General features: G+C 32.3%; 1 protein-coding gene across 1 annotated transcript in view; it reads left to right on the forward strand.

The window, feature by feature from the left end:
* LOC150096757 (uncharacterized) overlaps positions 1-14942 on the forward strand; it is a 131078-nt gene that overhangs the window by 109947 nt on the left and 6189 nt on the right. The window contains exons 10-11 of the mRNA XM_090408700.1: positions 830-972; positions 1090-1174. Of these exons, the coding sequence (XP_090264826.1) occupies positions 830-972; positions 1090-1174 (228 nt within the window). The remainder of the gene's footprint in view (positions 1-829; positions 973-1089; positions 1175-14942) is intronic.

Genomic DNA, 14942 nt, shown 5'->3' on the forward strand with positions numbered 1-14942 from the left:
CTTGAAAAGAAGGTCAAAGGATGATATCCAATTTTTTGGGGTATGGGGGGAGTTCTTTTGTTTTAAGGGAAAAAATAGGGGACAAGTTTCATTTAAAAGTTTGTAGATTCATTATTTGCTTTTCTTTGAGTCTCTGACACATTAAGGGGAAAAAAAAAATATAAAGTTGGCATAACCTCGTATTCACTAATGAAAGTCTAATGATCCTTGGATGTGTTATTATTACATCCGGGATACTGACAACGTCATGTACAGAACGCAAATGCCATTAAACTCGACTTCGTTAATATCAATTTTTTAAACGCTATTGTTGCTTTTCAGATAACAGAAACCAAATTCCGTTAATGTAGTTTTGTTTTTGTCGTTATTTTTGTTTAAATTAATGATCGTAATGCGTATTTTTGTTTTGATAAAATGCAAACTAAAAGTGTAGATTTTGAATATCACAGAATCAAATGGCAAATGAAATACACATGATACAAATAGACATTGAAATTTAGAAACAGACATCCAAATAAACATTGCAATTGCGAAATAGACATCTAAATAGATGTTTGGATTGCGAAATAGACATCGATAGACATTCAAATTTCAAAAAAAAGACACCCAAACACAGATTCATATAGCGAAATAAACATTGAGAATTACACAATAGACATGCATGGAGTGAGATTATTGGTCAATTTCATTTAAAACGTATAATAGGATATACTTTATCTAAATTATTTAGAATAATTTATCTAATTTAATCTCTCCATCAATTACCACACTACTGGCGTTTTTTATTTGTTTAGATTTTACATTTTTTTTTTTTTTTTTTTTGCTTTAGAGATCCAAATTCTAGTGATCACTCAAGAGGTTCGCCGAGTCTTCCTGATCTCTCGTTACATATTGTTGACATGAAGGGCGAAGAAAGAGAAACTGTTTCTTTAGGGGAACTTTTACGTGTTCAAGTGCGCATGTCCGATGAAGGTAAATTATTATTATTATTATTTTTAATGTATTTATTTGGTGATCCGGTAACGGATAGTTTTTCTGATTATTGAAACTACAATCACGAACTAAAAATTACCTTATTTTATTTTCCAGATACATACGGCATTTTTGTGAGAAATCTAGTGGCTAAAGATGGCGCTGCTCGCGGAAACAATTTAACTCTCATTGACAACACAGGGTAAGTGACTCCACCTGGTGTCGGGAAGAATATTGGACTTTGCGTGCTTTATTGTGATTATGGCTACTACTGGGTCAGCAAGGTCTATGTACTGAGCATTTTATGGTTCCTGAAAAAAAAAAAAAAAAAAAATCTGATTACTTTCTCTTACCCTCGGATCTTTCACAAGCCTCCACTGACGACCTGCTGGGCGTTCATCGTGTGCCAATTTACTGTGAAGAAGAAGATGACTTTCTTTTTTCATATTTTTTAATATAAAGTATATAAAAACCCTTGACAATGAAACTTGATCGATTCCCTAAAGGTTTCGAAGCTCTTCGAGTGAGCTGTTGACATCACCTTTCTTTGATCTGCTGATGTAGTGCTTTCTTTGAATGTTTTATTGGCTTTATGATACAGGCCATTTGCCCTGCTAGTATTGTGAATTTTCCGCTCATTTGGCTGTGTTTGTATCAAACACAACGGCAAATAAAAAATATGGTTGTCATAGATAGTGTGGACTTTTTTTTTTATCCGCTTATATTAATGTTTCTTTCTTTCTTTTTTTTTTTTCCAAATACCAACACACGTATACACAGACAACCAATAAACTCTTTCAGATCATTTCGGCAAGAGCTGTATGATAAGTTTTGTGTATTTATTTTAAATAAAGTTCGTTGATTAACAGCTGTTTCCCCTATCAAAAAAAAAAAAAAAAATCAGAGGCGTTAATTGAAAGTAGTCAGATATTCAGGAACCATGCATCAATATGTACAAGCATCATTTTGTTTAGTATCGCATTAACGTGCAACTAAACAAAATGCAAAATACGTCTAACATTAGTATTAAGGATTTTGAAAAGTAAAAAAAAAATCTAATTGAGAATATCCTAATTGGATCGCCGAAAATAATAATAATAATAATAATAAAACACAAAACTTATCGGAGAGCCACAAATTATATTTTTACCAATCGACGATAATTGTCAGTTTATTTATTGACATTATCGTCTGCTTACTATAACCACATATATTTAGTAAAAGTATTCATTGTTTAAGAATTTAAACAATGAATACCCAGTTAATGTAGAATGAGGAAATTTTTGGAACATCAGAACTCGTCACTAGGTGGCGCTAGTGGAGTAAACTTCTGATCCCACTAACATTCATATTTCTACAACATGCTTAAAAATTGACGGTGTTCTGGAGCAAGGTTTACATTGATCATCGCCTACCAAATAAATTCTTTATATTAATTTTTTTTAAAAAAATCATTAGACTTTTTAAGACGTATGGGTTTCTTCCCAAATCTTCAAATATTAATATAATGAAGGCACCGTTTTGTACATCATTATTGTCTAAATTTCTTTACAAATTAAGTAATTAAGTTTTCAACCAAGTGCTGTTTATTTGCATACGGAATTAGATAGAAACATTAAATAAAATAAAAACAAATTTCACTACTTAGAAAAGTTGTCTTATGATGCCAGTAAAACTACCAAAACAGAAATTATAACACTGCGTATAAAGATATATAAAAAAATCAATTTTTTTTGTGCTGCAATTTGGTCGTACACAGAGCGAAGTTACTTCATTTTTAATAAAGTTATCTAAAATAAAATAAAAAGTAGTGATAAGCAACTAAACTGATCTCTGCAATCATAAACTCCGTCACTGCTTAAGGGAAACGTTTTTTTTTTTTTTTTTTTTTTTTTTTTTTTGTTGGAAAGTGGGAAAACTCGTAGAGAATTAAGTTTTGTAAGTACCAAGAGCATGGCACATATTTGGTCCTTTTTCATTCATTATATTTCTAGTAGCTGTGTAGTTAATACAAATTGAATATTAGACATTCCACAGTGATAATAATTCGGAGATGCTCACCAGTCAACACTCCAGCAATTCACCAAATTTTGCGTTTGTTTGAGATGTGGAAGAATACCTTTATTTCCTGCCCTATAAAAGTGAAAACGTCATCGTATTTATTAAAAGAATCCTATTGAAGATCTACTACATCAGCGAATCTTTAGTAGAAATATGGAATATTACAAATCCCGCTTACTTGAGCGAATGTACAGAAACTTGCAAAGCTTCGAAAACAGATCATAAAAATTTATGCAAAATTTGAGGCAAAGTGCGGGGTTACCTATCCAAAAAAACTCTGATTGATCCCAAATCACTGATAAACTTATCAAACTCCTATCGGTAGTTCCGCTAGTGCCCCCCAAAAAAAACTGAACTACACAAATCTTTAAAAATATTGCGAAATCCTAATATATTTTTTTTTTTTTTTTGGCTAGATTGATGAAGCAAGAATGCTTTTCATATTCCCCGTTATCTGTAGAAGAAAATGTATGGATGGGGTAATATAGATCTATAAGCTCTGATCATGGCAGGAGGGTAACAGCAATAGCCGAGCCTAGGTATCCATTTTAGTCGCCTCGTACCACATGCATGGGCTACAGTGGGGCGATGTTTAAGTAAATCCCTCTAAAAATTAAGACGACCTTCCGGACCACTCCCTACGAGTGGCCGAAAGATTGTCCAACTCAGCGTTGGTACCACTCAGTGACGGGCTCCCCCACCACTGAGCAGAACCGCTCATATTCCAGGGAAAAGCATTCACCGACAAAGCCCTCCCCAGAGATTCAAAATGCTCTCTCAGGCTAAACCCCCCGAAATATAAGCCTCACCCCCTTCACCGGGAGCAAAATTCCGGAAGAAACCTAAGAGAGCGAAACTCTCGAAACTCAACGTCCCATTTTAGTCGCCTCTTACGACACTATTAAAGTAAAGGGCAACTCTAAAAATTAGGATCCCTTGACCACTCCATAGTGGCCGAAAGACCGTCCATCTCAGCGTTGGCTCCCCCACCACCGAGCAGAACCGCTCATATTCCACCGACAGAACACCCTCCCCAGAGACTCAAAATGCTCTCTAGGGGTTTCCCCCCTCTTACCGGAAGCAAAATTCTGGAAGAAACCCGAGAAAGCGAAACTCAGCGTCCATTTTGGTCACCTCTATTGGTCACGACACAGAAATTGAGGGAGGATAGGTTACCACACGTGGTTCCTAAGAAATTACTTGCATGGCAGTAATTTATATTTTTCACAAGCGAACTACTGATAGGTGTATAAATATAATTATTAAAAAGTCGCTAAATTTCTTTATTTTAGATAACTTTATTAAAAATATATATCTTTATATTTCATATCCAAATTTTTCTAAACTTAGAAAATTTCTAAATTAAACCAGAAAGATCATGAGAATACAACACTTGACAACTGAATAGTCTTGGAATCGCTAAGTAAAATCTACACATGTCTTACATTTACAAAGTTTCATTCCCGAATACGAAAACATTGAAAAAAAAAAAAAAAAGTGCAATTGATCAGTATGCCACATCATACTTGTACTCTTTTAGAGCAACATCAGATTATTATTTAAATATCCCGTTCAGTTTTGCTGCGTGGAATAGATAAACAGACACTATGAGTTGATAATGCTGCAGTAGACCGATGATCTGTCTGTTGAAGAGGACGCTTATCATAATTCATCTTCTACGTAATTGCTAACACTGATTGATAATAAGATTCTTATCTAAGCCGCGCACTGGTGACTGTATAACAGATTAACCTAATCAATGTATACTTTTGGGTAAGTTAATTTATTTCACCATGTTGCACTCCACTGTTCTAAGAGACTTAATTCTCCACTTTTCTTCATAAATTAGAACACATGGCTAGGAATACTGGTACGCAAGATCATGCAAGAAATATTTTTATATTTTGAAGCACTTTCTATGTGACAACTAAAAGTTTGGGAATTATTTACAGTGTTACTCGTATACTAGGAACTATGCCATGAGATACTCTGAACAACGGGAAGTGAATGTTAGCGATTGACTTTCTGTGAGCAATCAGTTCATAGAGAGAGAATAGAATGAGCAGGTGCATTGTCACGATGATGCTAACATGCTTTTCACGGACCTCAATTTAGCGCGTTCTTCAGCACCGTATAATATTTCGTCAGCTATGCGCAGATGGATTCGGGAAATGATCATTTTCGTCATGATTGAAGAATACATAAAAGGTTTTAAAAATGGCAAAATTTTCTATTTAGACTCGCATCTGTTAGGCACCAGAGGAAACCCATACGAAGTTATTTAAGTTCGTATAATCCTAAGACAGCGATCATGACTACAAACCTGCGTATCTTTTTTGATCATGTTACCATATCTATCCGATTAGGATAAAAAATGATTTTAATTCCTTTTTTTTTTACAGTACATGTAACACACGCCTGAAATGATAATGGGATGTAATATATTCTATTATCATCTTAGGCAATTTATTTTTCTGTAGCACCGTAAAAAGAAGTTCAAACTGTTACCTTTTACAGTGAGTGAAGTTACCTTTAATCGCAAGAGTAACCTTTTAAAAGAGAATTATACTGGGACTCTTTTTTCAATAAAATATAACTTATTTTGCAGTAATATTTTTAAAATGTAACTTATGATAACTCATTTGAAAAGGAAAGATAATTTTTTTGTAACACAGTTTAACTGTTTATAGCGTGTTTCTGAGAAGTTACCACAGTTTAAAAGGCTCTTATAATTAGCTACGATTCTTAATGATAAATGATAAAGTAATCATGCGGATATCCCTAAGCGTCTTTTGCTACACTGAAAATTACAGACTAGTGAGGCTAAATAAGACCGTTGGCATATTAAATTGATCCTCATCATAAGAGTAGCCCAACCCCAATATTCATCCCACATATCTTGAATACATCCCATCATAAACATCCTCACAGATTTGCTTAGGCTTATTTGTGGTCATTTCTAGCACACGAGCTACTAATTAATATACAGCCTCTTTATTTAAAACCACAGGCAATCCCTTTAATGCTATCTAGAAAAGCCACACGAATATTTCTTTTCGAAAAGATATTTTTAGATTAAAAAAAAATACTAATCCTCATGAGAATTTCCTTATCTTCCAGACCGTTGCATGCTCCTTGCTAGTTGGGTCTTGTCGCAAAATAGGTCGTCTCTCTCTCTCTCTCTCTCACACACACACACACACACCTTCCCTTCATTTACGTTGGGTTAAAATTAATGCTGGATTCATTCATCAATCAACGTCTCCTGGTTAATTATACCGTATTATCATCTTAGGCAATTTGTGGAAAAATAACTGCATCATCATTCATAATTCTCTGTTTAGTGTTAATTATGTGTCATTTACATCTTATTATACTATCACCAAGTTCCTTCATAATTCACAGCTACTGCAGCCGAGCCTGTTATTCAAATTAAACGCTAGATGGCGCTAACTGGTTAAAATTTTTCTGTGTTGGAAGTTAGTCATTTACATTGCATACGAATTTGTAGGTTTGTGTTCCTATTTACAATTCAAATGAGAAAGACAATTTAATGAAAGAATAGTTAATTTAAGGAAATTATCTGGCAGCGAGTACTCAAATAATCTTCTTTATATGAGAAGACGAATGAAATAATATGCCACTGTATTCAGGTTTAGGATATTGAACCCTAATCTATTTATCCCACCCCGTTGCTTTTCCCTACAATAAAAACTTGTGGCTTGTCCTTGGCTTGTATGATCTTCTTTTTAACGACAGTTTGTCAAACTGGTCCTTTACATCAGCCTGTTTTCTACATTTTTGGTTTTAATGTATGTAATTCTCTCTCTTATGTTCTCTCTATCATTGGGCAAGGAAGATTAGATTGAGATATTATGTCTAAGTTTCCTTAGAAGAGCCACGCCTAGCATAGATTTCCTTGAAGGCATAATATTTTTTTTTTCTTACAATAACATAGCCCATTGGAAGCAAACGAATTATTAGAAAGCAATAGAATAAAAATACCCATTCATTTTGAGAAGTTACAACCAATACCATGGCGTAATAGTCTATCATTACAATTTTTTTTTGTTTAGATTTGCTGGATAGTTAATGGGTTATATTTCAGATTGGCTCCGCTAATCTACGAAAAAGACCACACAGATAGCAATTGTCAGTTGATCAATAAATAGTTGGGTCCCCCCCCCCCACTCATGCCGCTTTTTTTTTTTTTTTTTTTGAATAAGGTTTATTTATTATTCAAGAATTTTAAATAACAAATGATAATTATTTTCCTCTTGGATTAAATTTTGTTGAATAGCAATTCATTTGTAATAATTAAGGCGAAATTAAAGATATAAAAGTCAAAACAGATATTTAATTAGAAAAAAAAAACGTATCGAAGTCAAAATAAATTTTTAAAAGTAGAAATCTAAAGTCCAACTACTAATAATAAAACATTAATTTGGTAAGGTGCGCAGCATCACGTGATGTACATATACCTAATGAGCGTCATTGCAAGTAATCACCTATCCCAACCCAAGAAGAAATATTGAAATTATGCTGACGTAATATTTGTGATGCAGGCGACCTCTCGCAACCGTTATAAGCTATTCTTCTGCACTGTTAAATGGGATGATAAAAAATTCTTAATAAAATTTTAATTGAGCTTTACATCTTCTGAGGTCTATATGCCTTTGCTCGGCCTCAGAAAAGTGTTATAAAGGCAGAATTTAACACGAGTTGCTCATAAAATATAAAAATATATTCACTTTTTGAAATAAACTGAGCAATATATCACATAATACGACTTTAAGATTCATAAAATGGTGATACATTTATTTATAAATAATTTAATTATTTTAAAACTACCAATATTTCATTCTTTCATAAAAAATCTTAAGTGATGTCGCAATCTACTTGATGGACCACTGGGAGTTTGAAGAAACTAAAAAGTTTTCTTTTTGGAAAGTTAAATAAATTCATAAATTTCATTCGTTCTTCATTTTAAAATATTTATTCATTTTCTTGCTATTCGTTTCATGTCTTAATATAGCATTTTTTATTATAGCAAATAGTGCAATATAGGAAAATAAAAAATCCTCAAAGAGATATTAGCTATTAACCAAATCGTTAAATATTCAGCTCTGTTTAAACCTTTCCATTCAGAAACCATTTTCAGTAAATTTATGAAAGTAACGTGCAGGTGATTATAATCTCGCAACTGCGAACTTTCAAGTAACTAGTGAATAAGAGAATGGAAAATTACAGCGTACTATTATAAAAGAGAAATGCAATTTATAACATAATGACGTCACGGATATCTGCAAAAAAAAGAAGAGTTTCATTTGATTGTTGTGCGCTTGCAAGAAATTGACATAATCACTGTTGCACGAGATTCCTTAGCTCGTGTTGGATGATTGTCACGCGTCTGCTCACAGAAATGTGATTAGCTGATAGCGAGACTCCTTTTATTTTATTTATATTTTTTTTTTCTGCCTCAAAGTTATACCAATTACTGACTGTGCTTCTGTGGAAGGTAGAGGGAAAACTACATATTTGTCTTACACGCGCACCAAACAAAAAAATAAAAAAATAAAAAATAAATAAATAAAAAAGGAAACAAATGCTGTTGAAAAATAGGGAATAAATATAGTTAGTTGAATTTTCTTAAATGAAATTTCCAAAAAAAAAAAAAAAAAAAACATAAATGAAAAATCACAGTGGATTAACAATACTAGATATTGGAAATAGTTAATTGGACACTAGCCGCGATTGTTGAAAATATAAAATGAAAAACAAAATAAATTTATGATACAAAAAAGATTACTGATCCAATAAGATTTTCATGACTGACATAATATAAGTTTGTTTATTGGTTTACAACTGATGTGATATACAGCCATGTTTACATGGCAACAATAAGTTACATCGTCAAGGCCGAAATAGGCGAGTCGACCGTACTTCAATTGCTCCGATCGTGTTCAACTTGGCTTGAACACACAGCAGCGATCGGATTCGTTATATACGTCCGTACAAATGCAAGTTTTTTCAGGATTTTTCGACGGAATTTTCATGACGGACGTCAGTTTTTCAACAGGAAAAAGATGTCGAATTATATATATATATATATTTTCCAATTCTGCCTAGGTGGATGGAATTTATTAAAAGAAGACAATATGTTTGGTGTATTTTAACAAGCAAAATATGGCTAAGTGATTCGAGCTGATGGTAATGATTTCTCAGTGAATGAATGTAATTTACTGTATAATAGTAGTTAGCAATGACTTTGGTAACTTGGTAATTTGTAACTCAAAGGAGAGACCGTTTTCCAGTAGCAAAAGTAAACGAAGGAAGATTATATCTCTACGTACATAAGCCGACATTGCAATTACGCGCTTTAACTTCGAAACACTCATCGGATTTATACAAAAGCGCCATTTTTGCACTTTAAGGTAGATGCTTCTAAGGATAGCTTCATTTTATTTATTTATTTATTTTTATTACCATTCCCAATCCAATGCTAAAATAATATAAATAAATCCATAAAAAAAAAAAAAAAAAAAAAAGGTACTCCTAAACGAAGCAGGCGGACTTCAGTTGGATGTTGAGTTCAGGCCTACCGGTGATTTCAAAGATATGGGGCGCGAGATTAAAGCGAACTTGCTTCCATCTCGTATTCGTAAACCCAAAAACCATAACTGGTGGATTATTTTAAGGGATCGATTTAAGAAACTCCGCTGTGTGTGCGTGTGTGTGTGTGTGTGTAGAAATCCCATTACGGTCTTTCTTCTAGTGGTGTAGCATTATGGAGACAATATAAGACTACGCAGACAATATAATGCCATTTACTGTACAAATTAAAAATAATTATCTATGAATAATAAAACCATATCGAACCAAATAATGATATTTACAAATAAAACGATAAAATTTATAAAAAAATAGTAAACTTTGGTAGTAAAATGCATTTAAATTGATAGGACTATTGTGGTTACGTATATACCTATGATCATTTTATATATAATAACTATATTATATATAAAATATATATTATATAACATTAGAAAATATTATATAATTATTATACTATCCAATAATTTAATAATTTTACTAAAAACGCGTCATTTCTGTTGTTAACATTTATTTTTGTTTTTAAATTTTTCATTTAATTATTTTTCCAGTTGCTTGAAAAAAGCAATTTTTTTTGAGTGAACTATCTTCCCAAGTAAGCTACGTGTTTGTTGTTTCTATCCCATAATCCACAGCGTATTATCTTCACAGAGCTCCTATCATATCAATGCAGTACATTACGGTGATAATCACGCCTCCTAGGCAACGATGGCGCTGTGAATTATGGGAAACAAACAACAACTCGATTAAAAGTCAAGTGCTCTCTGTAAAAAAGTGCCACTCGAGTAAAATAGCTGAATTGAAAGAACGTAATTCTTTGGTCGAGTGTAATATATTTTCCAACGCTGCTGCAGATAATTAAAAGAACCGGCTATAGCAGACTGTTGCAATGGAATTAAAATTCCTGTCCCAGCAATAATTTACGTTTAGGGATGGTTGAGTTAGGAAGATATAATTAGATGACACGGACCCTCTTCAACTATAAATGATGGCGCAGTGCTTTGACGAGTGTTATTATTTTTTTTTTTTGAATTTTTTTTTTTTTTTTTTTCAGAGGCTAATTAAATGACATATGTTGGCCCAGAGGTTAGCTATCCGCTTTCTATCCAAGAGGCTGCGTGTTCGAGTCCCGGTGTGAACATGGATGTTAGCCATTGTCTTTAGGTTAGACATGAATCTCCTTGCCCGGCATGCGATGGCTTTCCCCGCTTATTGAGGGTCTGAAGTGGCTTAAAATTTCCATGTTTGGTCTCAAACCCGATTTCCAACTATGGAAAAAAAAAGTATATACATATATAGATGTAATAAATTTTTTAACTTGGGGATATTGTATATTAGGATAACCAAGTTATTTTATAAACTTCGTTATTTTAACTCCTAATCACAAGTATGTGCAAACAAAGTTCAAGATGGTGTTGTACCATCTTTAGACTTAAATTTTGTTTCAGGCGCAAACTTAATTATTTGCATACTTGTGATTAGGAGTTAAAATAACCAAATTTATAAAATAACTTGGTTATCCTAATATACAATATCCTCAAGTTAAAAAATTTATTCCATCTATATCTTCTTCAGAGATTTTTATTAAAAATAAAAACACCTTGTTGTAACTTCTATAGGTAAAGTTGATAAGGTTCCGTATTACTACAACCTTGGTATGGTATGGTATTTGAGAGGCTCTGCTCGGGGATAGGTTTTTGTCTCTGGGTGGGGCCACCTCTGAGATTATGGCTCTGCCTGGTGGTGAGGTGAGCCTGACACTGTTTAGAGCCAACGCTAACGCTGAGAAGTTCTTCTCGGTGACGGAGTGAGTCTGTCACTGAGTGGAACAACGCTGAGTTGGAGTGGTCTAGGGATCGTCCTAATTTTTAGAGAGGTCTTTACTTAAATAGAGCTCCAAAAAGGTTGAAAGCGATCTATGCAGTGACCCCACCCATAATGCATTGCAGTATACACCTTCTAGTGAGATGTGCTTTACATTATGGGAAAATACTAAGAATAGTGATCAGAGCTTTACCCACCTTTACAATGAGTTGCCCTGGTGTTGTACCATCTTTAGACTTGAACTTTGTTTCAGGCGCAAATTTAATTGTTTGCATACTTGGGATTAGGAGTTAAAATAACGAAGTTTATAAAATAATTTGGTTATCCTAATATATATATATATATATACAGTATATATATATATATATATATATATATGAAATTAATTAAAAAAATTCTTAGTCCACTTCAAGGTGGAGTAAACGATAAAATTATAATGCTAACCTTTCTTGAATGGAAGCTACATAAAAAATAAAAAAAAGATATTGGGTAATTCTTCTCTTAACCAGTAGATGGCTCTATGTTTTAATGGGCATTTTTAAGTTTTGTGTAGAGAGAAGCATGCACAAGATGATTGATATTATATTAAAATTACAATATTGCTAATGAATTCATAGTCGTATTTTCCAAAACTAGAAAAGTTAAGTATCCTTACTCAGTTAAGTATCCTTATTGAGGGCGTGAAGTGACTTAAAATTTCCATGTTTGGTCTCAAACCCGGTTTCCAACTATGAAAAAAAAAAAAAAAAAAATTTAATTAATTAAAAAAAATTCTTAATCTACCTCACGGTGGGAGTAAAAAATAAAATTGCAATGAAAACTTGCATTTTTCAGTTTTGTGTAGAGAGAAGCATGCACAAGATGATTGATATTATATTAAAATGATAATATTGCTAAGTGAATTCATCGTCTCATTTTCCGAAACTAGAAAGGCATCCGGTGAAATATCCTTTCCATGCTGTTGGAAATTTTAATGAAGCCATTATCAATATACATAAAGACTAACGTTTGAGAAAATTATTGATAGAATTTTTAATATTTCTCTTTCTTCATTTTAGATCCCGAATTCTCTGGAGTGCTTTTAATTATAAAACACACGCGATATTGGTCTACGATAAAAATATTGCTTTCTACTCATGATATAGGCTGGTAATAATTTATTACCAAAAGGAAAAAGAAGAATTAAAATGTCATTACCTCTGGCATGTAAAGCTTCTTTGAGATTCTGTAAGCAGAAGAATTTTTTTCTTAACTTTTTCTTATTCATCTCAGAAATAACCGGGCTTCTGGTTTCTCAAATCTCATCTTTTTAAAAAATCGTCTAGATGGGATAATAAGGATTATTTTAAGAAAAAAGAAAATCAACCGATATCGAAGAAGACTTTTCACTAATTGAGATCTTGGAATCGGCTGTTAATAACAGGTTTTTATTTCTTTCAAGAGAGGAGGATCTACAACATCCCTTCAGGATAAGGAGAGGCACAAAGGTGACGTTCTAAGTAAGAATTAACTGAAGAAGAAAGTTTCTGGGAAACTGAAAAAAAAAAGTGAGAAGGCAAGCAGATTTAATCTTCTATCTATGCTTTCTTTCTTCCTTCACCCCCCTCAGGTATAATTCCTAAGGAGGAGTCGACTGTGGTCTATTTGTCGCCCTTGACAAAAAAAAAAAAAAAAAAAAAAAGTTAAAAAAAATTAACTTTCTTTTTATTCGATAGACAGAAGATATATGCCACTCATTTTTAATAAACTGTAGAAAATTTCAAATATGAAATATATTTTCCTATCTAAGAATAAAATGGATAAGTCATTTACTTCTACTTCAATGTTGGTCGATTGAATGATCATTCCTTGATGGTTGAGATCACGTTAGCGCAAAAAAAAAAAAAAAAAAGGTTTTACTAGGTAGTCCCCCATCCGCCACAAAAAGAGTAAAACATGCAAATAGAGCAAAAATAAAAAATGCGTTTTGTATTATAAGGTGCATTACAGACAGAATATATTTTAAATGTAAAGAGAGAGAGAGAAAAAGAGAATTTGTGCAGTCCTACTGAGTGGCAAAATGTTTGGTTATTGTAAGAAAGAAGGAATTTATCATTCATATATTCTTGAACTTTAGTTCTATAACTTATTTGTCATGTTTTTAGATTACTAAAGAATCATTTACTTCTGATAATTATCGATAAAGTTAGGATTAAAGTTATTGAACATGAAAGAAATTTACGTAATAATTGGATTCTGGTAATTATTTTCTTTTATTTTTCATTATTTTTTAATATATCATTTATTCAATAATCCAGTTCTCCCTGATTAAAAATAGCGATTATTATGCAGTAAAATATCCCGTGAAAAAAAGTACCAATTTATTATTATTATTATTATTATTATTATTATTATTATTATTATTATTATTATTATTATTAAATACTCACTCCTACAGCTCTGAATTTAGATAAAACAGTCAGGCTTTAGATTATCCTTTAAATATTCATTTAAAAGATAATCTAAAGAGAGTAGGCTTATAATTGTTTTTTTTGAGTCAAATTTCATGCCAAATTTATCCCTAATATGATTTTTTAAAATCAACATCACGTTAATGAAATTATCTTGGGCGAGGAATCCTTATGTGTAATGATTTTATTAAGAATCGAATTTCTGGATTGTTTGGTATTAAAACACCAATTTTTAATTGCTATAGCGAGAGATCATAATAATAATAATTGCAGAATACAACAATTACAGTTAGAAATTAACGATTTACACAATGCAAAACCAATTGTTGAAATCCTTAGAAGTTGGTAATTGTTACAGTTTAAACAGTCTTCACCGATTCAATCATATTAGCTGCCGAGACATTTTTTAAATGTCAAAATACACTTTTGGTAAATCAAAAGGACAATTAATTAATATCTTTCGGGTATTTCTTATTATTATTCCGAATTTATTATCGAGAATCAAGAACTATTCTTTATATTAAAATATTAAGAAGGGTTACTGATTCTCAAACAGTCAATTTCGCTTCAAATGATTGCCTCACTGAATTAATAAGCGTTCTATTTTTCAGATTTTACTTAGAAATACCTACGTTAGATAAATTCCAGATTAGATGATTGGATTCTTGGTAGTGGAAAATATAATAATAAAAGCCTTTGCGTGATATTCATGGTAACGTCTGCGTGTTTTTTTGATACGCCCCTATACTCCCGTACTACCTTAATAATCTCGGGGAAAAAAAGGAGGATATGATTATGTCTACCTAGAAGGTAGGAGTCGTTTGCAAATCAGGACAGGTTACCATTTTGACGATTAAGTAAAAAGATCTAAGTATTCATTAGACGATTCTCGAGACACAAACCCAGACGCTTTCCCATCCTCAACATATACTCAAGTATTCAAAACATAGGTTGGAATGAATCGAAAATGAATTCTCCACCCATATATCATACAATAAAATATCGGTCATAGGCCGTAAATGG

Source organism: Typopeltis vanoorti, chromosome 18 (assembly GCF_054136105.1).
Source record: "Typopeltis vanoorti isolate ZY-2024b chromosome 18, IOZ_Tvanoo_1.0, whole genome shotgun sequence".
NCBI classification, from domain to species: Eukaryota; Metazoa; Arthropoda; class Arachnida; order Uropygi; family Thelyphonidae; genus Typopeltis; species Typopeltis vanoorti.